The 27004-nt window shown below is 41.9% G+C and overlaps 3 protein-coding genes across 6 annotated transcripts in view; 2 read left to right on the top strand and 1 right to left on the bottom strand.

Moving 5' to 3' along the window:
- The first annotated feature begins 782 nt into the window (after positions 1-782).
- On the top strand, positions 783-9291 carry steap3 (STEAP family member 3, metalloreductase). Of its 2 annotated transcripts, none has more exons than XM_086126433.1 (6): positions 783-836; positions 1693-1926; positions 3358-3624; positions 3712-4239; positions 4322-4486; positions 6383-9291. In XM_086126433.1, exons 1-6 carry the CDS (start codon positions 783-785, stop codon positions 6668-6670), a joined length of 1536 nt encoding a protein of 511 aa, XP_085982559.1. In that variant the 3' UTR covers positions 6671-9291. The 2 variants fall into 2 exon arrangements, with proteins under 2 accessions (XP_085982559.1, XP_085982558.1); XM_086126432.1 differs by having other exon boundaries at positions 814-959.
- A 5197-nt stretch (positions 9292-14488) lies between these two features.
- Positions 14489-15573, top strand: LOC147211368 (acyl-CoA-binding protein-like). The gene is made up of 4 exons (XM_086126431.1): positions 14489-14616; positions 14737-14854; positions 15171-15233; positions 15310-15573. The coding sequence occupies exons 1-4, from the start codon at positions 14611-14613 to the stop codon at positions 15381-15383; spliced, it is 261 nt and encodes an 86-aa protein (XP_085982557.1). The 5' UTR covers positions 14489-14610; the 3' UTR covers positions 15384-15573.
- Positions 15574-16876: 1303 nt separating this feature from the next.
- sctr (secretin receptor) overlaps positions 16877-27004 on the bottom strand; it is a 12704-nt gene continuing 2576 nt past the window's right edge. For 2 of the 3 annotated variants that reach the window (XM_086126430.1, XM_086126429.1), the window contains exons 7-13: positions 26086-26239; positions 25918-25978; positions 25774-25843; positions 25600-25691; positions 19658-19796; positions 19543-19584; positions 16877-19189 (exon numbers count right to left, since the gene is read on the bottom strand). In XM_086126430.1, coding sequence (XP_085982556.1) covers positions 19019-19189; positions 19543-19584; positions 19658-19796; positions 25600-25691; positions 25774-25843; positions 25918-25978; positions 26086-26239 — 729 coding nt within the window. In that variant the 3' untranslated portion in view covers positions 16877-19018. The remainder of the gene's footprint in view (positions 19190-19542; positions 19585-19657; positions 19797-25599; positions 25692-25773; positions 25844-25917; positions 25979-26085; positions 26240-27004) is intronic. The other variant, XR_015102591.1, reaches the window with a different exon arrangement.

The raw sequence follows: 27004 nt of genomic DNA, 5'->3' as shown, positions 1-27004 counted from the left end.
AATGGAAGAGTTTGGGAACAACAGCAACTCAGCCACGAAGTAGTAGGCCAGGTAAACTGACAAAGAAAGGTCAGCGAATGCTGAGGCGCAAAGTGCAAAGAGGTCTCTGACTTTCTGCACAGTCAATTGCTACAGAGCTCCAAACTTTATGTGGCCTTCAAATTAGCCCAAGTACAGTATGCAGAGAGCTCCATGGTAGAGCAGCTGCATCCAAGCCATACATCACCAAGTGCAATGCAAATGCAGTCGTGTTAAGCACGCCACCACTGGACTATAGAGCAGTGGAGACGTGTTCTTATGAATTACGCTTTTCTATCTGATGGACAAATCTGGGTTTGGAAGTTTGCCAGGAGAACGGTGCATTTCGTCCCCTTCCGCTTCCCACATGACTGTGCACGAGTGCCCAAAGCAAAATCCATAAAAAAAATGGATGACAGAATCAATCTGGTGTGGAGGAACTTGACTGGCCTGCAAGGCTTTCTCGACCAACATCAGTGTGTCACCTCACCAACGCGCTTTTGGAAGAATGGTCAAAAATTCCCATGAACACGTTCCTCCACCTTGAGGACAGCCTTCCCATGAGAATTGAAGCTGTAATAACTGCAAAAGGTGGACCGGCATCATATTGAACCCTATGGGTTAGGAATGGCATGGCACTTAAGTTTATATGTGAGTTAAGGCTGGTGAGCAAATACTTTTGGTAATATAGTGTAAACACCCCGAAGACAACTCACATACGCCTTTTGCTATTTTATCTTCCTCCAACATGTGGGGGCGCGGCCATGGCGTGGCTTCGGCTCTGTCGTCATCTCACCAGGAAGAGAAACAGCAGCGGCGTGAGTGCTCCGCGAAAGCTTACGACGACTCCTACTACCACCGCTTGATTATTATTGTTCATATTTATACGTTGCACGAAAATCTTCTGTGATCGACCCAACAATTTCTTATGTTCCACAAAGGTACTTTTTTGAAGTTAACTTTCTCGACTTCGACCAAGGACACCCGACAAGGCGCCATGACATTAACTAATTTTAAACCACTTTTCGCTTGAAGAGTTGTGTTGCAATGTTGCGCATTGAACTGCAACGCCGGGCAATTCAACATAGTTTAGCGGCAACCAAAATAACGCTGAACGTTGGCCTTCATAATTGTCATGTAGCTCCCACAGTTAGTAGCCGTGTAATAATTTCGGTTGTACTGAACGATTGTCGCAGGAAATTCATTCAGAATAATTTCTGCGCTTGGCCCGAGTAGAGCGTTAAGTGGGCCACTTAATGTTTAACAAACGAAGAATGTACATGGGACTCATCTAATTAAACAACACAATACATCTTTATTTATATAGCGCTTTCATTACAGCTGCAGCTGTAACAAAGCACTTTCCAGAACATTTAACGTTAAATAACAAGAATCCAGCAGAAAACATGACATAAAATACTATATCGACAATTATCAGTTCTTATCTTCGTGTTTGAATTGTTAGTTTATCTCCACTGTGTATGTGATCTGGCATAATTTATTTAAATACGATCCTAGAGAGGAACCGCATGTCGTTTGAGATGCAGAGATAATACAACAGTTTGAGATAGTCCAGCAGTTTGATGGATGTAACCCTAATTCAATGTGGAGAATAATTTATCACACCATGGGTTCATTTAGAGAAAAAGATGCATCTCCTCTCTTGTTTGTCAGTTCATCATGCCTGAAGAGATGCAACAAGCTTTAATCGAGAGAGGAGACGATAAGGGCAGGTGCAGGCCGCTTGAGGTTTGCATGTCGGAGTTCGACACCCAAGTTGTCGGCATCCTGGGCACTGGCGACTTCTCCCGCTCACTTGCCAGAAGACTGGTCGCATCCGGCTACCGGGTGGTGGTCGGGAGTCGAACCCCCAAGCATGCTGTTGCGCTCCTCCCTGAAGAGGCAGAGGTGAGACCCAATTTGTTGTTGATTCTAAATCCATATAATTACTATTACTTCCATACTGTATTAGACCTCGGAGTGAAATTCTCTTTCCACCTTGTTCGTCATCAATATTTGTATTCTCTGTGTTGACATATTTGCCCCGCTTCTAGTCAGCTATAATTTTCATGGTATTTAAAGGCATTTACCCACTGGACTGGTGGTCAGACATACAAACAGGCAAACAACCTTACACACACACGCTTACACTTCTCGACTGTTAGTCTTCATTGAACCTAACATGCATGTTTTTGGAATGTGAGAGCCAGAATATCTAGAGAAAGCCAAAGCATGGGAAAAACATGGAAACTACACACAGCAAGGCTGGAGCCAAGATTCATACTCCGATGTTTTTTTAATTTTGTTTTTTCAAAGGTTATTTAAGTCACAGGATTTTACAAAAGAACCAATTAAATTTTGGTTTGGATATGCATTTGAGTTGCTATCGTATGAATGGAACAGTGTATCCCAGATTCAAAGGTCCACCCTCTGTCCATTTGTTATGTCTTGTGTTATCCTTCTAGACTTTACACTGATCGAAATCGGTCGATATTTTGCATTTCATGCAAAATCGGAGATCGACGATAATGTCATCATTTGCGCGATTTATCAATGATGCCATTTGTCGGATACGCAAAATAAGATATTACAACAAACACAACCTTGTTCACTCTGGAGTTGTTTTGTGTTGCCTTAGTGTATATGACAGTCCAAAAGGTAATCTATTTTTAGTCTTGTCTCGTGTCTTCGGAGTGGAAAGACTTTGCCCTGGGATGCAGAAGTTCCCTTGACCATCCACTCACAAAGTAGTAGCATTCGAGGTTCATGTAGTTTTTCTTTTTGATTGCGAAACAGTCACAAAACCATTTTATTTATGTCCAAAAAAAAAGAACGAGATACAGTATTTGTGTGTTTAATTCAAAATAGTTTTCATCATCCAACATAAACTTCCGGCCATTCATATTCATCTAATAGCAGATGCAACCAGCAGGCAGGCGTGTTATTCGAACAAACACGGGGGAAAAAAAAAACATTTAATCACGAAGGCTCATTGTGTATTTGTACTCAACATAGTCATTTTGATAGGAGGCTAATACATATAGCTAATATAGATACATACATCATGTGTCTCCATCATTATAAGGCTTATATAAAGCTTTTATTTTTTTGCGGCTCTAGACATATTTGTTGTTGTTTTACTTTATTTTATTCATTTATTTTTGTTTGTTTGTAGTCCAATATGGTTCTTTCAACATTTTGGGTTGCGGACCCCTGTTCTAGCTAAAACAAAAAACAGATGGACGAACGAACAAGTGCTTTTGATTGTAATTTGGCCTCATCAGAGTTCTGCCCCCCACTGGAGAACAGACTCAAATCATTTCTTTCCCCGTCATCCAGGTGACCTCCCAGCTGGAGGCAGCCAGCCAAGCAGATGTGATCTTTGTCGCCATCTTCCCTGAGCACCACTCCACCCTGTTGGAGCTGAAGACGGCGCTGGCTGGAAAGATCCTGGTGGATGTTAGCAACAGCTCGCAGATCAAGCGAGCCGGACCATCCCATGCCGAACGACTGGCTGACATGTTTCCTGAGAGCTTTATAGTGAAAGGTTTTAACACAATCTCAGCATGGGTGCTCCAGACTGGATCTCGAGATGGAAGCAGGCAGGTAGGATTATTGGCGATCTTGCTCTACCTCTGATGCCTGAGATATGAAAGAATCCAGCGAGACACTTTGGTCATCTTTCCCGTGTAGGTGTTCCTGTGCAGTGACAGCAGCAAGGCCAAGAGCACAGTTCTGGCAATGTGTCGCAGGATGGGCTTCTGTCCTGTGGATATGGGTCTGCTCTCCTCTTCTCGGGAGATTGAAAATCTCCCCTTTTATCTGTTTCCTTCCTGGGGCACGCCCATCCTCATCACATTGATTCTCTTCATCTTCTTCTACCTCTACAACTTTGTCCGTGATATCGTGCATCCACTCGTCAAAGCGAAGAAGAGCGTCTTCTACAAAATGCCCATTGAAACTGTCAATGTCACTTTACCTTCCGTCGCCTTGGTGATGCTTGCCCTCGTCTACATGCCGGGCTTGCTTGCCGCGTTGGTCCAATTAAGGCGGGGCACCAAATACGATCGCTTTCCTAACTGGCTCGACAAGTGGCTCACCAAGAGGAAGCAGTTTGGATTGTGCAGCTTCCTGTGTGCTGCCATGCACGCCATCTACAGTCTATGTCTGCCCATGAGGCAGTCAGCTCGCTTCAGGTTGCTCAACGATGCTTTCAAACAGGTGAATGGGAGCCCAGTGATCTGACCACACCTGCTGCTTTAGGCTTTTCTGTCAATCATGTGTGGAACCATGTGGCGCGCAGGTGAAAGAGGGTGTGGAGGACGCGTGGAGTGACGAGGGGGTGTGGAGAATGGAGCTGTACGTCTCAGTGGGCATCATCGCGCTCGGGCTGCTCTCCTTGCTGGCCATCACCTCGCTGCCCTCCGTGGCTGACAACATCAACTGGCGAGAGTTCAGCTTTATACAGGTAAGCCACAGGAGGTTAAGGTCAGTTTTTGGCAACCTGGTGTTGAATGATAAATTGGTATCGGGCTTTCTTTTCAACAAACAGGTGTGTGGGCAGGATATGATAGTTTGTGGTGCCGGCCACAAAAATATGTACTGTCGACAGATTTTGATTTGTCACTCAAAACTATGCGACAAAGGCACGTGAGTTCGTAAATTTACAGTATTGGGGCAAAGTGGCAGTACATACAAATCAAAGAGGAAGGAAGCGGTCAGGGCAGCTGTGAAAAGTGAAAATTGTGAACTTGGGTAAATTACGTAGCCAACCTGCTAACAGTGTCAATAACATTGCCGTATTTATGCAATCGGCTCAGTTACAATAAAGAAGAACTGAGACACAAATGACAGAGTCGTCATTTGACTGTAATTTTTGAATTGGTGAATTTTTGTTTTGACATTTAAATTGTCACATAAACATGACGGTTATCTGCCAAGACTGCGTGTCTAACACCACCCTACCACGACTACTTATACCAAAAGGAACCACAAACAGGATTGTCAAAATTAGCATTGGGATCAATTATTTTGGTACAGATTACACATTTAGACAATGGAAGTGAAAATACATGCTCTTGAGGGGGTTCCTGTGAAGACAAATCAGACATCCAAACAATTTGTGTGTTTGCACTTTTGCAGGTGACTCAGTTCGGGTGCTAACACTCAAAGCCGCCAGCATTGTTGGGGCTCACACATTCTTCTCTCCTCCCCCTTGTCACCTGGCCCCCCTTTCATCTCACCACAAAACTAATCCTCTGGCCGTCAGATTAGTCATGTCCCACCTGGAGGCCAGCAATGATTTATTGCCATCCTTTCAGCATTAGCCGGCGATGAATGTTCCTGTGCAGCGCAGCGCTTCAGGACAGATACTTGATCTTGAATGAGTTGAGTCAACTACTCGCTCAAACATGTAACTGAAACGTTTTGAAATAAGTGAAGCACCCACATTCAAACTGTTTAAGGTGAATAATGCAAATAATGATTTCAAAGCAAAGGTCACCAACATGGTGCCTGCGGGCCACATGAGTAGCCCCGGGCCAGGCCTAAACAGCAAAGCAGTGAGATGCCTCAATTTTTTTGTATTGATATTCTCATTTAAATCACACTTGCATTGATGTAAATGTGGAAATGACACACACACAAAACTTGGTCACTGTTTGAAGTGCATGACCAAACCTTAGCATGTGGAAAAAAGCTAACGGGCATCAAAATGATGAGAAGGTTTACCACCAAGTTAAAGCAAACGTATTCTTTCAGAAGTGTGTGCGGAATCAATATCCAAGAAGTAGCTCTCATTCTCAAAATGGTTGTTGACCGTTTTTTTTAAAGAGTTCAGTTTCAGTGACTCTTTAAGCAGCATTTGTAAAAACCTTCACGAGCTTTGGCTATTGACACATTTGCTCGAGGTTGATTGATCTGCCTCGATCTGCCTTTAACAAAACGAAAAGCTCATGTTGTAGCATAGCCACTGTATTTTCAGTGCCCAAATGGGGATAAGTGGTTTGAATCGAGGCTTTGTGAAGCAGAAGCTCACGTCCAGTGGAAAGAGACACTCATCTCTGGCCTGTGTGAGAATAGGGAAGAGCTAGACTACTTTGGATCTTTGACCAATACCTGAGTCAAGCTTGGGAATTTTTTTGTAATTGCGCTCGCTGGTAATCTGGATAGCACTGGTGCCACTTGCTCGGGTCATGAATCGAAGGTTCGTGTGTTTGCTTGTGGCTGTTTAGTGGCCTATGACCCAGTGAACAGCAGAACCCAATTGTCACAGGTATAAAACTCTTCTTCAAGTTGTAAATAAAATGTTTAGGTTGTAAATAAATGAAAAATGAATAAACAAAATCTCTTTCACACCCTGCAGTCCACTTTGGGCTACTGCACCCTGTCCATGGCCACGGTGCATACACTCCTCTTCGGCTGGGACCGCGCCTTTGACCCGAGCCAATACCGCTTCCTCTTGCCACCCACTTTCATGGTGGTCCTCATCCTCCCTGTCTCAGTTCTATTGGTCCGCCTCATTCTCCTGCTGCCCTGTATTGCGCAACAGCTCCGACAGATCCGCCGCGGATGGGAGAGGAGCCGGCACATCCGCTTCATTCTGCCCAACGACGACCGTGTCACCGGCTTCGATAATGTCAGCCATGTTTGAAAAATAGTTCAACACTTTGGTTTGGGCAACCTGGAAAGTAATTGGTTTCACACACGTGTAATGTTGTTGAAATGTTTGTTGTTTGAACAATTGGAGAAAACGGAAATCATTTAATAATGATCATCATGAGACATGACAGCAGTCTGTTGACCCTCAACATTCATGCCCTGTGCAATTTGTTGGAGTAGCGAGCTTTTCTGCTGGATTTTGATTTCCAATTTCTTTCTTTCTGTTGATTTACTGACTGGCGATTCTGGAGGCTCGCTTCAGATTCGTCTGTGCCAAAACCTGTTTGTCGATACACTGATATATGTTCTTTTTTGTGATTTTTGGTTAATATATTTTCTAATCACTTTGTCTGAAGTCCACGTGTTTTAACATCATTTAGGATGAAAGCCACTTTTTATTCAAAACAATATGAGAGGTATTGCAGCAGGTAGATGGTGGATCACGGGAAAAGCCTGGTTGGCCTGGTTTTGTCCACTTGTGCGATGCTGTCATCTAGTGGCACAATGAGAACTCTACAGTATTTGGAATTTTCAGTTTCAGTGAATTTTCGTTCGGACTGTGATTGAGTTCTCGCAGGACTCAGATTGTTCCACCCAATGTGGCCTGCTAGGCGAGATTCAATACCCCCGCCCCCCCCCTCATCGGCGATGAACACTTATCAATACGTTTTTCTTTTTTTTTAAATTAACCATTGTCTTTAATTTACTAGATCTCGCTCAATTGAACGCAGACGTTGAATTTTTGGGCAATTTAACGTTAACTAACACCTACGGTTTAATAATCCTTTGTATAAGGAACAGTATTTAAATTGAATATTAAAAATGGGGGAAAACATTCAATAGTCAGATATAAATGCAACACCAAAAATAAAAGCACCATTAGATACAACTATCCACTACATTATATTTAGTAATATTAATTTGGCATTTGAATCTGTCATGACTATTTTTAAGCTACAGTACCTAAAGGGGCGGCCCGGTAGTCCAGTGGTTAGCACGTCGGCTTCACAGTGCAGTGGTACCGGGTTCAATTCCAGCTCCGGCCTCCCTGTGTGGAGTTTGCATGTTCTCCCCGGGCCTGCGTGGGTTTTCTCCGGGTGCTCCGGTTTCCTCCCACATTCCAAAAAAACATGCATGGCAGGCTGATTGGAAGCTCTAAATTGTCCCTAGGTGTGAGTGTGGGCGTGAATGGTTGTTCGTCTCTGTGTGCCCTGCGATTGGCTGGCGACTGATTCAGGGTGTCCCCCGCCTACTGCCCGAAGACGGCTGGGATAGGCTCCAGCACCCCCCGCCACCCTAGTGAGCATCAAGCGGTTCTGAAAATGGATGGATGGAGTACCTAAAGGTACATATATTTTTTTGAGTTTGTGGCGGCCCCTTGAGGTCGAGGTACGATGGCCGACAGGGGCAAACGGCTGAACGCTGCAAACACAGGATTACATGGGGGAGGGGGGGACCGGTATGTACTTGCAAACAAGTATATTACACCTGCAAACAAACACACGGCAAATCAAAAACGCTGCAAGAAACGATGAAAACAAAAAACTAACACATAATGCAAAAAAAAAATAAACACACAAGAAATGCTGCCATAAAAGCAACAAAGTGTAAACAGGCATTTTAAACAACAAAACGACAAAAAAGGAAAACCGCTGCGAAACTCCATAACACAAACTCAAAAACAGTGGCAAGAAAAAAATGATGCAAGTTCACGCCAATAAACGGAAGTTTGCCAGGCCACTAAGGGGCATCGCAGGACCACCCCTGTGAGACCAGATCCTCCCCATTTTCTGGTCTCACGTGAACTTTTATTCCCCACCGTCCTTTGTCTATTGTGCAATTTTTCTTCCTGTATGTCTTGCGTTGATGTGATATCTGACAAGCTTTTATAAACAAACGTGGTTCGAGCCATGTAACTCTGCTTCTCTTTTATAATATTGTCAAAGATAACGTCTCAACTGTATTTCTAGGGCACTTAAAAAACAAACACCACTGTATACAAAGTACCGAACATGGAGCAAAAAATAATTCATACAATAACAAACAATAAATGAATACCAAAGACAGTGGAAAGCACATAAACGGTCAAACTAAAAATCAGGTCTTGTGGTGACTGTAAAGGAATTTATTCCTTACTGTGATTTCCTAGCCCCTCTCTTTTAGTTGCATCTGTTCAAACACTTGAGAGAAACAATATAGTATGCCGTTGAAGGTATTTACTGCTCACTTTGATTACAATCACCTTTAGTGCCCCTCGACCCCCACCATTTTTAGGGCCCCTCCTGAGGACATGTTTGACATCAAAAGAGTAACCGTTATCTCAAGCATCTGTGTTCCTGCCATCACGTCAAACATCAGACTGAAGACAATAGTGGGTAGTGGTGTTTTGCTCTCACCTCACCACTCCCAACTTTTTCCAGCCACACCGGGTCAGATGACATGTTCATTTCTTTGTTTCCGGGATTTGCATGGAGGCGTAACTGCCCGCCTCTCATTCTCATATTGTCTCTATATATTCTCATGACTGCATTTTTTCTACGCTTCCTGACGAAATCTGAGACTCTCAGGAGCCCGAATCGATTCGTGTTGCGTTGTGATAAACTGAGAAAATGACGACGTGGTGTTGGGTCTTCTTCCACCTTATAGAGAAATAAAAGAACCTGTGTCCAAGAAGGGCCATAAGGAAATAATAATAATAATAATAATAATAATAGATTTTATTAGGAAAACTTCACAACATGACTCAATCGCCAAAGAATAAAAATGACTTAAGACAAATTTTAAAGATGGGCAGCGAGGGGGCTTGCCGATCATTCAGCGGAAGGTTATTCCAAAGCAAGGGATCAGAAACGGAAAAAAGACTCAATCACCCCTGAGCGTAGTTATTACATTATTGGACCGACAACTCAGAATGTGCTAATCTGTTGCTGACTTCACTGGAGTAAATGTGGTACCCCCTAATCAGACAATTCTGCCCAGGTCCTTCCAGAGAATCTGGATTCACAGGACTGGTCTTGCGGACCTGCGCCTCCTAAACTTTAATTTTGTGCATCATCTTTTTCTTGTCATCATTTTTGAGTTGGTGTGTTTTGGATTTGCGCAGAGTTTTGTGGTTTGTAATGTTTGCCTCCACTTTGCTGCTGTGATTGCAACATTTATTTATTTTTGGGGGGGGGGGCATGTATGTGTTTGTTTTATGTTTGCAGCATTCCTGTTTTTTTTTCAGCCTTTTGGCCACTTGCAATATTTCTTACTTGCAGAGTTTTTGCTTTGCAGTTGTTTTGTGTGGTTTTTAGTTTGCATGTCTTTGTCTTTTTTTCCAATTTTTTTTCTGTTGTTGTTTACAGTATAATTGCGTTTGCAGATTTCTGTCATTCGTAGCGCGTTTGCCGCTGTCACCCACTGTACCGAGGCGCCTTTAGCATTTTTTTAAATAAGGATGAATCGGCTCAAATGGACTCTAGAATGTACTTCACCACTCGGCTTTGGCCTCCCAGGTAAGGTGTACTAGCCATAGGAAAGGAATGAATGGATTAGTGTAATAATCACGTACAATTGATGAACCCCCCACATATTATTCTGTCTTAAATTTGACCAGTTTTTATCTTTGACAGGAATAAAAAAATATATAAAAAAAAGTATAATTAATCCACCTTGATACTTGATAACTTTTAGTAAGCAAAGCAAAATCCATTTCTCAACAACACCCAGAAAAAAACGCCTTCTTCTCTGGGCTTGAGCTCATATAAGATGGACTGATGCAAAGTGGAAAAGTGTTCTGTGGTCTGACCAGTGCACATTTCAGATTGTTTTGGAAAATTGTGGGCGTCTTCTCCTCTGGAGCTAAAAACGAAAAGAGCCATCTGGACTGCTCTGGACACAAAGTTCCAAATGCAGCATCTGCGATGGTATGGAGCTGTGTTAGTACGTACAGGTTTGGGAGAAACATGTCGCCATCCAAGCAACACCTTTTTCATTGACACCCCTGCTTAGTTCAGTAAGACAATGTCAAACCACATTCTGCACATGGTACACCAGCATGGTTTCAGCATAAAAGAATGTGGGTACTAGACTGGCCTGCCTGGAGTCCAGACCCATCTACCACTGAAAATATGTGCCTCATTGTGAAGCGTAAAGTACGACAAGGAAGACTCCGGACTGTTGAACAGCTGAAGTTGTACGTCAAGTAAGAATGTAAGAATTCCACCTACAAAGCTATAACAATTAGTGTCCTCAGTTCCCAAACGTTGATTGAATGTTGTTTAAATAAATGATGATGTAACGCAGTGGTAAACATGACCCTGCCCAAGCTTTTTTGGAACATGTTGCAGCGATTACATTTTAAGACAATGTCAAATCACATTCTGCACATGGTACACCACCATGGTGGAACGTGTTGCAGCCATTACATTCCAAGTTAATGATTAAGTCTATCAGTTTGAACATTACATATCTTGTCTTTGTAGTGTATTCAATGAAATATGCAATACAATGCATCTTTATAAATGTAGGTTGAACATGATTTGCAAACTTAATTGCAATTGGGTCGCTACATGCAATGAATTTACAAAATGCATTGTTTGTTTTATGCGACATAAATCATCAAAAGGGAGAGCTGAAACAGTCCAAAGAACCGTCTACTGTAGATCAGTGGTTCTCAATTATTTTCTGTCATGCCCCCCCCAAGGAAGAGGAAAACACCCCCCCCCCCCCTGCACAACTATAAATAGCATCATTTGTCTATAAAATTGTTATAAGTACACCTTTGCATAACACCGTATCCTTATTAACGTATAAGAGAATAAAAAAAATTAATATGGACCAACTTTATGGAGCAACTTACAACAAAGAATAGCTTTAGTATTCTCTGTTGTATCATTTGTATTCTTCGGCATTTAACTCAGCATGCCTAAGATTTATTCTTGGTTTTGCTGTTTGGTGCTTTCTACCGTGTTACCGATTTGTTGCTTTACTGTTTTATATGTTAGTTGTTCCATGTACAGCACTTTGTATGCAGCGATGGCTGTCTCAAAGTGCTCTATAAATACAGGTGAGTTGAGTAGTAACTGGAACGGAAAAGATTTAAAGTGCATCTGAAATTCAAAAATAACATTAAATCCTTAATTTAACAATAAATATTTTTCGACTGACCATGTCAAACTATACGATACTGAAAAATAAAATGACATAAAATCAATAACTAATAATGCATTCAAACTAATCACCAACATTATCTCAGAGCACAATATTAAAAAAAACTTTAACCAGCAAAACAAAAATCTACAAAAGAATTTGTGCTTTAAAAAAAAAAATCAAAGATGATGTCTGGATTAATGGCTACACTGAGCATGTTTTTCAATGCACAGCTTTCCGAAGCGAGGTTTGAAGCAGGACACAGCAACTCTCGGCCTGTATTTCAGTTTACTCAAGTTAGCAGTCACAAAGAGGCATGATTGTTGGCAATATTCGGCACGTTTTCGCTGAAAAAAACTCAAGCAGCTTATCAGCGTGATTGGGGTGTAATGTCTTTAAGTGACGCCTTAATTTATTTGGTTTCATGCTGTCCGCTACCAAAATTTTTAGACACAGTAAGCACATCGATCTTCCCTCGTCTGCCACCGCAGTCTGAAGCCAAGCGGGCCCGAGTGATGGGTCCAGCGACACCAATGCGTTGACGCATGCGCCGGGCTCACAGAGCAAACCACGTGTCGGTGCATGTGCTGCTTCATTACGTCACGTGATTGACACGTGAATTGCACCGGCGCAGTTTAGACTGCATCGGTTGCTTGGCACAGTCCTGGCTGCGCCACTTAGTCCAGGGGGCGTCGACTCAGTGCAGGGGGCGTTGACGCAGCAAAAGCCCGCACAGTGTATCTAAGGAAGTGCATCTGGCGACACGATGCCGACTGCCGAAACAAGCCAGACCTCACCCTCGCTCGAATAAACATATATGTTTGGGCAATACGGAAAACACACTGATTATCAGAAAAAATGTGTCCGTCTGACTTCGAGCGTCATGTCGGCTGTCATATAATAGGCTATTATTATATGAGAAGTGCTTTATGAACGTTTGTACTGTACGTCATACTCCAGTTGATTGAGAGGTCCCGCCTGTAAGGAGGAGTTCCAGAAAGTGACTGCGAGTGAGCACACCGCACGTTTGATGACTCTGCCACGTTGTTATTAAAAGTCACATAAAACGTAAACCTTGTCTGCTGACCATCATTACATCGGCTAGGCTAGCTTAGCTGTTGTCGTAGGTCAAAGCTTAATATGTGGCGTTGGTTGGGTCGGCGCCGCGAATCGTGCTCGCGCTCACGCCCTCACAGCAGAGAGCGGCAGACTATCGACTGCTGAGACGCGCTTCACTCGAGTGACGTTGCTACAGTACGTGAATATTATGGAGCAGCTTCCGTTCAAACACAAATTGTCCGCCGTGTAGAGCCATTTTGATCTCCTTTTGGAGAATAAGGTATTTATTAAAATCTCCTTGTCTCACCAAGTGCCTCTCGAATTTTTGACATGTCTTATTCCATTGTGTGTGTGTGTGTGTGTTCTCCACAGCAGGGGAAATAACATGCAAGAAATGCAACAGACTGAAATTTAAAACACTGGAGCATCTTATTTTTCTAAATCAAAATTTGTGAAGACAAAGCTCACAAGCATTCTCATTCACATGATTTTCACATTATTGAAACACATTGAATGATACAATATGAATGCATGGATGTGAACGATATTGGCAAGGGTCAATGTCATCTTTATTGTCAAATATGCTTTATGTATGACATGCAGCATAGATGAAATTTCTTCCTCTCAATCCTCAGTGCATATATGCATGCAAACATGCTGCGCATTAAACACACACAGCTAAGAAAGGATAGCAGCTACACTGTATAAAAAAGACATGTAATCTGAACAGTATAGACAATATAAACAATATAAACAGCATAAACAACAACATAAACAATGGCGCTTGTGGCTATTGTGGGTAGAGTGAGGTAGTGCATTGTATACACTTCATCATCAAATCAGTTTGTTCAGTCTGTCAAGTGGGTTGGCTGCAGGGATTTTGAAGGTCCATCAGGTGGCAGTGGTCAGCGACACAGTATCAGCACAGTATCAACACAGTGTGTCATTGTGTCGACACGCCTCATGGACCCATCACTACCAAGCGCTACATACGCCTCATCATATTTCCTCCCTGAGAATGCTCCCTGCGCAAACTCTGCCAATGAGAGCGCCACTGCCCTCTAACGTAGTAGAGGTGCAACTGCACGTTATTTTAGAACTAAAAAAATAAGAAACCATGTTCCCCGAGGTCAAACGTGCCTCCACTTGACGGAGCCTCGCGCCCCGCTGGGGGGCGCGCCCCACTATTTGAGAAACAGCTGTAGATACACAACCATTTGCACACTGTTGGTCTTTGGAATGAAAGTGTAAAAAAGCATCAGAATTAAATGTACAAGGAATAGTATCAATTTATCCCATAAAGAGTTATAGAAAAAAGGGGAGGTGTTTATGCTAATGAATCTTCAATGACTGAGGTTATTATGGTAGACATAAACTGTGAAGAATAGAATCTAAAAATGAGTCATGCAGAGCATAAACACATACCTTTTTCGCCGAAACATTGTCAAAGAATGAAATAACCCTGAATCGATGTAGGACTTAATACATTTGGAAAAGAACTGTATTACTGTAGTAGGATATTTTTGACCTGGGTCAAAAAACATACGGTGTGTATGGGAAATGAACAGTATATGTAAGGGTTAAATTGAACAAGAGTTGATCAGGAGAATCGTGTTCCTGCTTGCTGATGAGGCGTACAAAGGTGCCTCCCACATTTACTCGACAGCAGCAACCGCTGACAAGGCTGCAACCTGGAATACAAGTTCACCACTTTTAAAGCAACTCCTCCTCACTGCGGCCATGACGGTAAGTATTAGCTAACAGACTTTTAAAGGTGCTTCTGTCAGTCACAGCGTTGTGCAAGATTGTGCTCCTTTCCTTCAGCCTGTTTGTCCAGTGCCGCCTCCCTCTTTCTTTACACTACAGGAAAGCTTTGAGAAAGCAGCGAGCGAGGCGAAGAAACTGAAAACACAGCCTAACCGTGAAGACGTGAATGAGCTGTATGGGTTATACAAGCAGGCCACGAATGGGGACATTGAGTCTGGTGAGTAAATGTGAGTTGAAATTTTTTTTTAAATGAATATCTGGGGATATCTGGCGTTTTTGCACATAAACTCCTAAAAGGGTGTGCTCCGAGGACAGAATGAAGCCAGACAGGTTGGGTGTCACTGTGAAAATGATGAAAAGACTGATAGGTTTGTATCAAGCTGGTTTATTTTGCCTTGCAAGACATTCTTCAAATATGTGAAAATCCTCGACCCGGGTCTTGATCTCACGGTCTCCGTGTGACAGTGAGTTTCGACTGGTGTTTACTGCATTTGTTCACCAGAGAAAATCATCCGCCATCTTTGCATCCACAGATCGTCCAGGGATATTGGACATCTTGGGAAGACGAAAATGGGATTCGTGGATGGGAAAGAAAGGTAAATCTTAAATACTTGAGTGAGTGGTGTTTGACGGACAAGCAGAGTGCAGTGACTGTTGGTTCTGACTCCACAGGTCTGTCCAAAGAAGAGGCAATGGCTGCCTACGTTGAATTGGTGGAGAAGCTGAAAATAAAATATGGAATCTAAAATCTTCTCACAAATAAGTATCATTTTCTTTGTAATGTTGTAGCCCATTTGAAAAAGTATGCAATGCCAAATTTTTTATTGATTGATTCTATTGATTTGTATTCTAAAATTGAAGCTTGAGTCAATCGTATGGTGGCCCTCAAATTTCAATCGTATCATATTAAAAATAGATCCACATTTGTACAGACAATTGTCATCCAAAGAGTATTTTGTGGGCCTCTTTCACTTGTACTCAGATCAGTTTTTTTCAGTGTGTACCTGAAGCATAATGCAAAACTGTCCACATGCCACATTCTTGTTTGCTGTCTGGATAGATGTTGGATGTTGACATCGAAATTACTTTGATCCATGCGTTTTGCGATCCGCTTATCCTCACAAGCGTCGTGGAGCGTGCTGGAGCCTATCCCAGCTGTCTTCGGGCAGTAGGCGGGGGACACCCTAAACTGGTTGCCAGACATTTGCAGCGTACACAAAGACAAATAACCATCCACACTCGCACCATCAACCTGCCACGCATGTTTTTGGGCCGTAACAGTAGCTAAAAACTGCTCTCTGTGCACATACACAGTAAGGGTAGAACAGTTCACAAAATCCACGGTTTGGTTCTTGGTTTGTGCTCACGGCTTTCGGGTCTTAGAAGAATCAATTGCCTTGTAGTTTCACATGAAAATGTGTACTCGCATAATTATTTTTAATTACTATTATTGTTATTGTAGGATTATTATTTGAATGATTTTTATTCCTTTTCTATTCATGCCAGTGGCACATAGTGGCAAGTATAACAAATAACTGCTCTTCAGTTGGATGGCAAAAGGTACAAGCAATCACCCTCTGTATCCAACTGTTGCCATTCAGTCATGTTTCTCTGCAAATACATTAGCTTTGTATTCAACTAGAAAAGCCGAAACTGAACTGCATTTGGGACTAAACTGAGACAAGATCATTATTTCAGTTTCCATAATTTTTGATCAGTGCAGAGGTACCGGGTTCAATTCCAGCTCCGGCCTCCCTGTGTGGAGTTTGCATGTTCTCCCCGGGCCTGCGTGGGTTTTCTCCGGGTGCTCCGGTTTCCTCCCACATTCCAAAAACATGCATGTCAGGCTGATTGGACGCTCTAAATTGTCCCTAGGTGTGAGTGTGGGCGTGGATGGTTGTTCGTCTCTGTGTGCCCTGCGATCGGCTGGCAACCGATTCAGGGTGTCCCCCGCCTACTGCCCGAAGACGGCTGGGATAGGCTCCAGCACCCCCCGCGACCCGAGTGAGGATCAAGCGGTTCGGAAAATGGATGGATGGATGTTTGGTGGTTTACCATGAGGTTGTTTCTGATGCAAAATATGTGCCTTGGCTCTCCAGGTTGGAAAACACTGACCTAATTAGTCTCCTTAATTTAAAAAAAACAATTTATATACATACATACATATATATATATATATATATATATATATATATATATATGTAGCCGGGTCTTTGGAAAGACTGGACTGGACACAAAATAATTTTTAGGTGGGCTTTATTCCCGACTGAACAATGAAAAATTGTTCAGCATTAAGATGAAAGACTGAGATGTTAACTGAATTTTAAAAGAGTTGGAAAAGGGATCTAAGAGATCAAAGAAAATTATCTAACAGATTAAGGAAAATTTCACCATAATAAACAACAGCAGTGGCTTGCTTGATAAGGAAAGAGAAATAAAAATACATTATTTCCAAGCCCCAACAATCCATGAAACTTAAAAGTGCAATCATTACAATCCAATGTGATGAGAGGACACACTTACTCGACACTTTCCGGCATGTTGGGTGTATACAAAACACGTGGAAAACCACAAATGATCTCCCCTCTAAAGAACAGATACACAGTTCATATCATTTCACAGTCAAAAAAACATATTTACATCTTGTAACATTGAGAAAACACTTACGCTATACAGCTGTTCCCACGACTCACTAGCGGCAGATTTCAAACTCCAAAACACGATATTTTGCTCTGAATATCGCCAGGGTTACAACGACGATCATGGGTGTATCAAGTTGGGACAAGCAGTAGGCACAGTTCAACGACTACCCTCCTTCACGTGCATGTCACCCTTACTTCGCTTCCTGGTCTGATTCCCACACGCTCTATATGTTCCCGCGTGTTTTCATCTAGCGTGGCTCTTAAAGTGACAGTGCTACATTTGTTAAACAAGGCAGCCTTCACTACAAAAGTCTAAGTATGGTTCACCTGGTTACACATATATATATAAAATACTTTATATACAGGTATATATACAATATACAGTATATATATACAGGTATATATATATATATATATACTGTATATATAGTATATATACCTGTATATACTGTATATATATTTGTATGTGTGTGTGAATAGTCGGCCCGGTGGTCCAGTGGTTAGCGCGTTGACCTCACAGTGCAGAGGTACCGGGTTCAATCCCAGCTCTGGCCTCCCTGTGTGGAGTTTGCATGTTTTCTCCGTGCCTGCGTGGGTTTTCTCCGGGTGCGCCGGTTTCCTCCCACATTCCAAAAACATGCATGGCAGGCTGATTGAACACTCTAAATTGTCCCTAGGTGTGAGTGCGGATGGTTGTTCGTCTCTGTGTCCTGCGATTGGCTGGCAACCAGTTCAGGGGCCTACTGCCGAAGACAGCTGGGATAGGCTCCAGCACCCCCCGCGACCCTTGTGAGGATAAAGCGGATCAGAAAATGAATGAATGAATGTATATGTGTGAGCATGTGTACAGTGTGTAGTTTTTATCATGTTATTATGACGGGGTGTATACTGTAATAAGGCTGTAAAATATAAAGGGGTGTTCACACGGCAACTTTTACTCCAGTGTAGCACCGGGGCTGCCCCCAGTAGAGCATTCACACGTACAAAGTTATTCCGGTGCAGCCCCTGAAAACAGCTTAAACCGGAGCAAATTTATTAAAATTTTACTCCGGAGTAAATGCTAGTTTGCGGGGCAGCACCGATATAAAATGGGACATGTGAACGCTACAGGGGTAGACTCGCTACGCTTGAGAAGAGTTGATTATATACAGGTATTGCATAACTTGCATCCTGGGTATTTTGCGCTTGTTTCCTTTCTCTCTCTCATCCTTGTATGGTGTCTGCGTTGATTTGTCTGAAGAAGTATAAACCATGGTTTTTCGATATGTCACAAACAAGGCGGGGAAAAGGAAGTACACTTTAAGCATGTGCATGTTTTATTTCCGTATTATTATCGTATTGCTTTAATAAGCAGCTTTATACGTGTGAACGTGGCACAAAATTTACACTGGTGTAAGATATATCGCAACAAAATACATCGGTGCAGCACCGATGCAAATGTGTGCCGTGTGAACACCCCTTAAGTTTTGTGACCATTGTGGGGTTTTCCTTTTTTCAACTAGTGCATTTACAGTACTTTTATTTTCCTTGAGGCTTTATGCCATCTAATGTGTCAGAGCAAACTTGTCTACTTGTCAAGTTTCACCATCAGCACTTTGAAGTTTACAATCAGTGATTTCTGTTCTACCACTGCTATTGGCAGGTGAAGGCAAGTGTGACTTTTGCTGTGGTTGCAGTATTAGTTTCAAAAGTATTTCACTGAATTGTGAACTGAGCAGCTGTTTGCACTGCACAGGCATTTACAATGCATCAAAGTGCGCTGCATCCATGCAGCGTCCTCTGGCTATGAGGTGAACAGGAGAGCCGGGCAGCAGGGAGAGCTGGGTCTGAGGAGACCTACTCTGGCTGGGCTCGGGCAGATGTTGGATTAGCCTCCACCTCTTCCACCGTCTCCAGATCTCGTGCTGCACCTGCAAGAGCATCCCTTTAAAATGCTGATATAAAATTTGGCCTCATTAGTATTGCAGTGGTTCACAAAGCTACACATACAGCATACGTAGGTCAGATGTGAATGTGAATGATTAGCCTGATTTATCTGATCCTATCTAATCCTTTCAAGATATGGAGTGAAAATTATTGTATTATATCAGCACACAGCTGTTTTTTTTAAATAAAAATAGCAGTAAATAAAGAAGAAAAGCTCATACTAATAAAGCCTCATATCAGTCGGGTTGGATTTAAAACAGCTTCCAAGTTACATTGAAGAGGATGTGATGAAAAAAATGAAAGGAAGTACAATGCTTGTCCATATTACAGTTTTTACCTCTCCGTTCATGAATGCGTAGAGGAGAGCGGCCACAAAACCCTCAGAAAAAAAAAAGTACATTAGGTCATGCATTCGTCATTGCAACGAATTGACATCAGTTCACTTCTTTTACCTGCATGGATGACAGAGCCAGCTCGACAAAGGTCCAGATCTTAAACATTAAGCTGCTGACTTCAACAGGCAAGAAAACAAAGAGGACGTACTGCAGGCCAAACAGGACCACCAGGAAAAATGTGGATTTCATGAATTTCCTGGTCAAAGGAGCAGTCGTTTATTTTCACCTGAGAATGCCACACGTACAATATCGTGTATCTGCACAGTCATATGAAAACCAATATCAAATGGTGGGCAGTGCATTTGTGACTTGGACAGTCAGTGGGGAATTGAATGGCCGAAATCACCCCTTAATCCTACTGCTATCACTGCAGGTTTCTAAAATAATAGAGAGCGAGAGGCATTTCACATCTTTGAGATGAATACCATTTTACTAAACCAAGAAATGTACTGTAGGCCAAACAGTAGTTAAGTCTGTATCTTCCTCCAAACACCAAACCTCTACACTGCAATATGAATTGGAGCAGTTCACAATCAATATTTATCTAATAACAGAACAAAAACATACATTTCCAAAAAAATAGATCCTACTAAGCGGAATTGCGGATTATTTATCCATCCATCCATTCGTTGTCCGAGCCGTTGATAGGCCAGAAATGTTATTTATTTATTAATTTTGGGCACGGCTCGTTAACTGTAAAGTCGGACTCAATGAAGCCACTCCATCGTACATACTACTGGAAGCTGGAGAGCATAGAGAGAACCGATAAAATAAGGACAAGACTTTAAGGAAATGAACACGAATTCAATTATGTGGTGAATGTACACTGCAAATCGTCCAGTGTTAAAAATTCGGGCACAGTGTTAAAAACATTGGCATTCGCATCTTTCAGTAATAAAATAGCCTGTGTCTTCTAGGATGTAACATTGATAGGTTGTGAAGCTAGGTTAACACCTCACACTGAGACAATTTTCTTCAGCATCATTTTGCCCCTCATTTGAATGATGGAATCAAACAAAGCAAGGCAAAAACGTCACATGATGATATTTGAGGAAAAAAGAATTTGCTTTGGTAACTTGGTTTAAAGTAGAGGTATCAAATTATCGCGTTAATTGTGAATAATTAATTACAGTTCTATTTAGCATGTTATGTTTTTAATCATGTTAATCTAAATTGTAATCTCTAACATTATTGTTTCTGTAGTTGGGTTGCCTTTTTCAAATAGCCCTTTTTTATGTGTTGGCTTCCTGTATTTGAGTTGTTGAGGGTGGGGAAACAACTGTCAGTCACAGCCTGAACAGACACTTATTGGCTCATTATGTTTGGGCTTGTTTAGCATAAACTGATTGGCTCCCATTGGAGTTGGGAGGGCTAAGTAAGCAGCGGTGAGGAGAGGAGAGGTGAAAATGGAGGCGCATGTAGAGTTCTCAGCTCAATGAATGGAAAATGTACATTCCAAAAATTCCCTGAGGGCAGCACTATTGATAAAGGTAGGGGGTTGTGCCTAATTTGTAAGGAGTTTGCTGACCACCGAAGCAGCTCAAGTTTCGTCTCCCACATTAATGCAAAGCTCCCAGTCGTGAGCCATAGCAAAGCTCTTGGCCAAACTAAATTCGAGGAGAACACCCTGTGTACGAGCCATGAAGTCAGAATAGCTGCTGTGTCCTCTGTAGCCTACCAGAAGTGATTGATGTTTATTTCAGACCTTTATTTTGTCATGACGAACAGTGTTATTTCTGAAGTGCTAATTTACAGCACTGTGATTTAAGGGTCTGTTTTATTCTTAATTATTTGAACCAAGTTCAGTGTTCAGTACTTGTATTGCTCAGAAACTTGTATTGATATGTTAAACTAAGCACTTTTTATGGACCCGGTGTTCTATTTCCAAACATGGACCCTTACATCAGAACTGCAGAGGAGAATACAGAGTATGGAGATGAGATGCTACAGAAGGCTTTTGGGTATCTCCTACACCCAACATGTCACTAATGAGGAAGTCCGTCAAAAGATCAGACAAGCCATAGGCCCACATGATGACCTCCTATCCACAATCATGAAGCTGAAACTGAGGTGGTACGGACACGTCACCAGATCCTCAGGCCTTGCAAAGACCATCCTGCAAGGCACCGTACAAGGTGGCAGAAAAAGAGGGAGGCAAAAGAAAAGATGGGAAGATAACATCATAGAATGGACTCACTTGAAACTCAATGAGGCAATGAGAGCTGCCGAAGACAGAGAAGGATGGAGAAAGCTGGTCAGCAGATCGTCTGTGGTGCCCCAATGACCCTCCGGGGTTACGGGATAGATGAGACGAGAGAGAGTTCTATTTTATTTTTATTTTGTAATGATTTGGAGATGTACAAAAAACAAAACAAAACAGTGTTATTCCCTCTGCTAGTCGAAGCCAAAGGTTGCAGGTAGGACTTGGGACTCGACTCAAATACAGCAGAAAGTAAATGGCTAGGGATTCAAAATGAAAATAAGGGGTTTCTCAGCAATTTCTAGATGAGATTAAAATATAGATTAATTAGATCAATTAATTACAGATCATTATTAATTAATCACACTTTCTTTTTTTTAATTGCTTGACAGCACTAGTTTCAACTTCTATTTCATATACCACAGATAGGTCAATAGTGATATTTCATGTGACATCACGTGGGTACATTAACACTATATTTAACATAGCTTGGTTGAAGCAGATGTAGACAGCTAAAGTGACGAGCTGTACATGATGTTTGTCAGCTGCTTGACCAACAATACGCCTATTTCCCAAAATGTAACGTAAATAAGATGATATGAAAATTCAAGTGTCCTTGAAGGATTTTGATGGCATTGAAGTGTTTGTGTGAAAAATTAATGTCTGCATTATCTATGTACGTGGAATTGTCACACTCTTCCACAATCTGGAAAACAAGGCCTCACCAATTTACGTGAGTACTGAGTTGCAAAAAACAAACAAACAAAAAATTCTAGGGGTTTTCTCATTTGGCCACATAGGCCTACAGGAAATGGACTTGAGGATGTAAAGGTAATTGTTTTTGAATCCATATTCTTCTGTCTGTTTTTCGTCCATGCAATTTTGAAGGTGGCCCAAAGACACTGCAAGACCACTCAGCATCTGAACTACGATCAGGTGGTTAAAGCTTGTCCACGATTCAACGTTTGACGAACCAGCCAGTTGCCAAAGTGTCAAAATAAAGGCAACGCTCATGTGCAGGGAGATGCTACTACATTATCCAGACCAGGTGTTGGGGTCTGGTCAAACATGTAATGTCTCGTTTATTTTTTTAACTATGGACGTGAATGCCATAATGGAATGTTTGGATGTGTGGGTAATGAAAATGATTCCCTACTTTCAGAAAAATTGTTAACATCTTCATCATGAAAAGGCATTCCTTTTGACCACAAATGTAATGTTATTACTATGGGTTTTGATGATTGCCTGAATGCATTTAGAATTGAGGAGGATTTGTTTACTGTTACTACTAGTGTGTCTGACCTGATTTTTATTATTTGAGTTTTTACACGAAATGATGAAAGAACATACATTGTGCTCACTGCTGTCTGAAATGTATTATCCATACGTCCATTTTCCATCCAAGGGTCTCAGGGCATGCTGGGGCTTATCCCAGCTGTTTTCAAGCAGTAGGCGAGATTCACCTTGAACTGGTTGCCAGCCAGTCGCAGGGCGCATATGGACAAACAACCATTTGCACTCACACTCACACCTCGGGACAATTTAGAGTGTTCCATTAACATGCCATACATGTTTTGGGAATGTGGGAGGAAACTGGAGTCCCTGGGGAAAACCCACGCAGGCACAGGAAGAATGTGCAAACTCCACAGAGGAAGGCTGGAGCCGGAATCGAACCCTGCACCTCTGCACTGTGAGGCCGATGTGCTAATCAGTTGACCACCAAGCCGAAACGTATCAAATAAACAATAAACGTGCGTTATGTTTTTTAATCGCGTTAATCTAAATTCTAATCTTTAACATTATTGTTTATGTAGTTGGGTTGCCTTTTTATAATATCCCATTTCATCTGTTAACTTCCTGTGTTCGAGTAGTTGAGGGTGGGGAAACAACTGTTAGTCACAACCTGAAGCGGACATTGATTGGCTGTCATTATGTTTGGGCTTGTGTAGCATAAGCTGATTGGCTCCCATTGGAGTTGGGCGGGCTAAGTAAGCAGCGGTGAGGAGAGGAGAGGTGAAAATGGAGGAGCATGTGAGAGTGCTGGGCACAATGAATGGAAAATTTACTTTTCAAAAATGCCCTGACAGCACTATTGATAAAATTAGAGTGTTGTGCCTAATTTGTAAGGTGGAGTTTGCTGACCACCGAAGCAGCTCAAGTTTAGCCTCCCACATTCATGCAAAGCACCCAGTCGCGAGTGCATCCACAGCTAATGTTAGCACCGAAAGCGTTAGCAGTATAGCGAGCTAAAGCAAAGCTCTTCGCCAAATTAAACTCGAGGAGAACACCCTGTGTACGAGGCATGAAGTCAGCATAGCTGCTGTGTCCTCTGTAGCCTATTAGAAGTGTTTGATGTTTATTTCAGCACTTTATTTTATCATGATGAACAGTGTTATTTCGGAAGTGCTAACTTGAAGCACTGTGATTTAAGGGTCTTTTATTTTTTATGATCCGAAGCGAGTTCAGTGTTGAGTACTTGTATTGCTCAGAAAAGTGTTCTTAATGTTTTTGATATGTTGAATTAACCACTTTTTATGGACCCAATGTTCTATTTTATTTTTATTTTGAAATTATTTGGAGATTTACAAAAAACAAAACAGTGATATTGCCCCTGGTGGTCGAAACTAAAAGTTGCAGGTAGGACTTGGGACTCGTCTCAAATACAGCAGCAGTGAATGGCTAGGACTGTCTACTTAGTCTGTTTACAAACAATGAAAGACTTTATAAAGCCACTTTTTTGGTTTTTTGATCTGCCTCAATAAAGTAATGAATTACAAATGAAAATAGGGTTTTTTCAGCACTTTTTAGATGAGATTAAAATATAGATTAATTAGATCAATTAATTATACATCATAATTAATTAAGATAACTTTTTTAATCGCTTGACAGCACTAATCTAAACACTCAACAGTGTCATTATTGCTTAACTGTCGACACCACATTTTGTTGTTGTAACACACTATTGGATGTTGAACATTTAACACTTCAGTAAATGCTACATTAACACCAGATAGTGTAGCTACACAGACACTTAGCCGGAATTAAATTGATCCCTCCGAGGTATTATCAGACTACCAACACTACCAGATTACCAACACTATCGGATTTGCAGTGTAGGTCAGTGCTTCTCTTAGTGTTTGGTTCAGCAGAGAAGGACTTGTAGGCACTGATTGCATACCACTGCCAGTACAAACTGTCAAATTATGTCTGTACAAAGATAATAATGGTTGGAGACAGTCAGAAAGATATTGATTACGCCTCTTTTATTTAGCATCGTAATTCGGTAACCAATAATTTCGAAACACCTTTCTCGATGATGTGGTTTTGCTTTGGGAAACCGCTCTGAGAGTATCGGTCAAAATTTAGCATTACAGTAATCCCTCGTTTATCGCGGTTAATGGGGACCAAAACCACCCGCGATAAACGAAAATCCGCGAAGTAGTGACCAATTAACATATACAGGTAAAGAATATATATATATTTTTTTAAAGTACGCAAAAAGTCCGGGAGAAGCGGCAAAACAACAGCGAGTCACATAGAGCAACTTATACAGTACTGTACTCCATGTACCTGTATATGGAAAAAAAAAATATGAATATGTTTGAAAAAATCCGCGATGCACCGAATCCGCGATAAACGAAATGCGAAATAGTGAGGGATCACTGTATTGTCTATCAAAGCACATTTTTTGATGCAGCTCTTGTATTGTACCACATGAAACTGCGTAGATGCAGGCCAGCTAATGATTTTGGTTAGTGCATGGGGCATTTAAACAGGACAGAATGGGGAAAATACCTACTTGTAGCGGCGCAATTCATTCCCCTGTGCATTTGGCATTCTCAATTTGCTCAACAGGATCCTCAAAATACCCAAGAAGAAGAGGAGATTCATCTGAAGTGTAAAAAGACATTCATCACGGATGCTTGATCAACGGCGAACATGCTGCTATCTGAAAAAGAAGGGAATTGCTTACAAAAATGGTCAGCAAAACTGGCACTCGAAGTATCCACCAAATCCACTCATGTCTTCTAGTTTCCCAGCAGCTTTGGGGGTGAAAAAGATACGCTCATCTTCTCAGAATCAGTTTGATGTAGTACTGAATGAAATATAATGTTACCCCTCATTCTCATATGAATACTTGGCACATCCCCAGGAGAAAATAACAATCACTGGCAAGCCTGCATGACACGCACACGCACGCGCACGCACACACACACACACACACACACACACAGAATGAAAAACGAGACAAACATTTGAATTTTCCTAAACAGGTTCCCCCTACCCCAGCTGAGCAAGATGTACCAAGCGAGGTGCTTCTTTGGAGAGAAGAGGAAGCAGCTCACTAAAGTGAAAAGGAAATGACCCTCCACCAGCAACCAGTTGTAGTTGGCCAGGATGGAGTAGTTGGACAACATCAGAGCAACTTTACACGCCACCTGACAGTCCCAAGGGAGAAGGCGTATTTTGTATTTGTTTATTTTTACATGCTGGATAGCGTCTGTCCACATTAATACACTGACCAGTGACTTTGTGTCTCCTTGTTCACATGTACTATGCAACGATTCTACTCACATCTAGTGGCTACACTAAATAATGCATCCATCAGCATTGCCTCCAACTGTTTATCACTGACGTAACGTTGTGCTTCTGTGCGTGTATGTGCGCAAAACCTAAACTTTGTTTCGGGGTCGGTGACTGTCAATGGTATATGCCAACTTTCCATTTGAATTACTGTGAGTGCCCATACAGGTTGCTCCAAGTTAAATTGAATGTTTAAGATTTCATTTATTCATTCAAGCTATGAAAGTGTAACGTTTAGTGAATGTCTGAACGAGGATTGTCTTTGCAGGGTGACGGTACCACTGTTATACCACCCCAGTAGGAATCTGATGTCAATATGACATCAAAATCCAATCTTCAATATTTAATTGATGTCAAATTGATGTCACGTGCCGACTGGGACATTTGAGTCACAGTTCTAAAGTTCGGGGTTCAAATTTGTGCTAAAGCCTTCCTGCGAAGAGTTTACATCTTCTCCTTGTGCTTGTGTGTATTTTCTCCGGGTACGACAGGTTCCTTACAAAAACATGCATGTTTTTCTCCCTACAAGACTCTCTCTTTCAACCTGCATCAGTTTGGATCAAAGCAAGTAACATTCCCGTCATCTCATCGACCACCATATATTTTCTGAAGGCATTTGT

Source organism: Hippocampus guttulatus, chromosome 1 (assembly GCF_054856545.1).
Source record: "Hippocampus guttulatus isolate MCC_2025c chromosome 1, RoL_Hgut_1.0, whole genome shotgun sequence".
Lineage (NCBI taxonomy): Eukaryota > Metazoa > Chordata > Actinopteri > Syngnathiformes > Syngnathidae > Hippocampus > Hippocampus guttulatus.
This window is presented reverse-complemented; position numbering and strand designations above follow the sequence as displayed.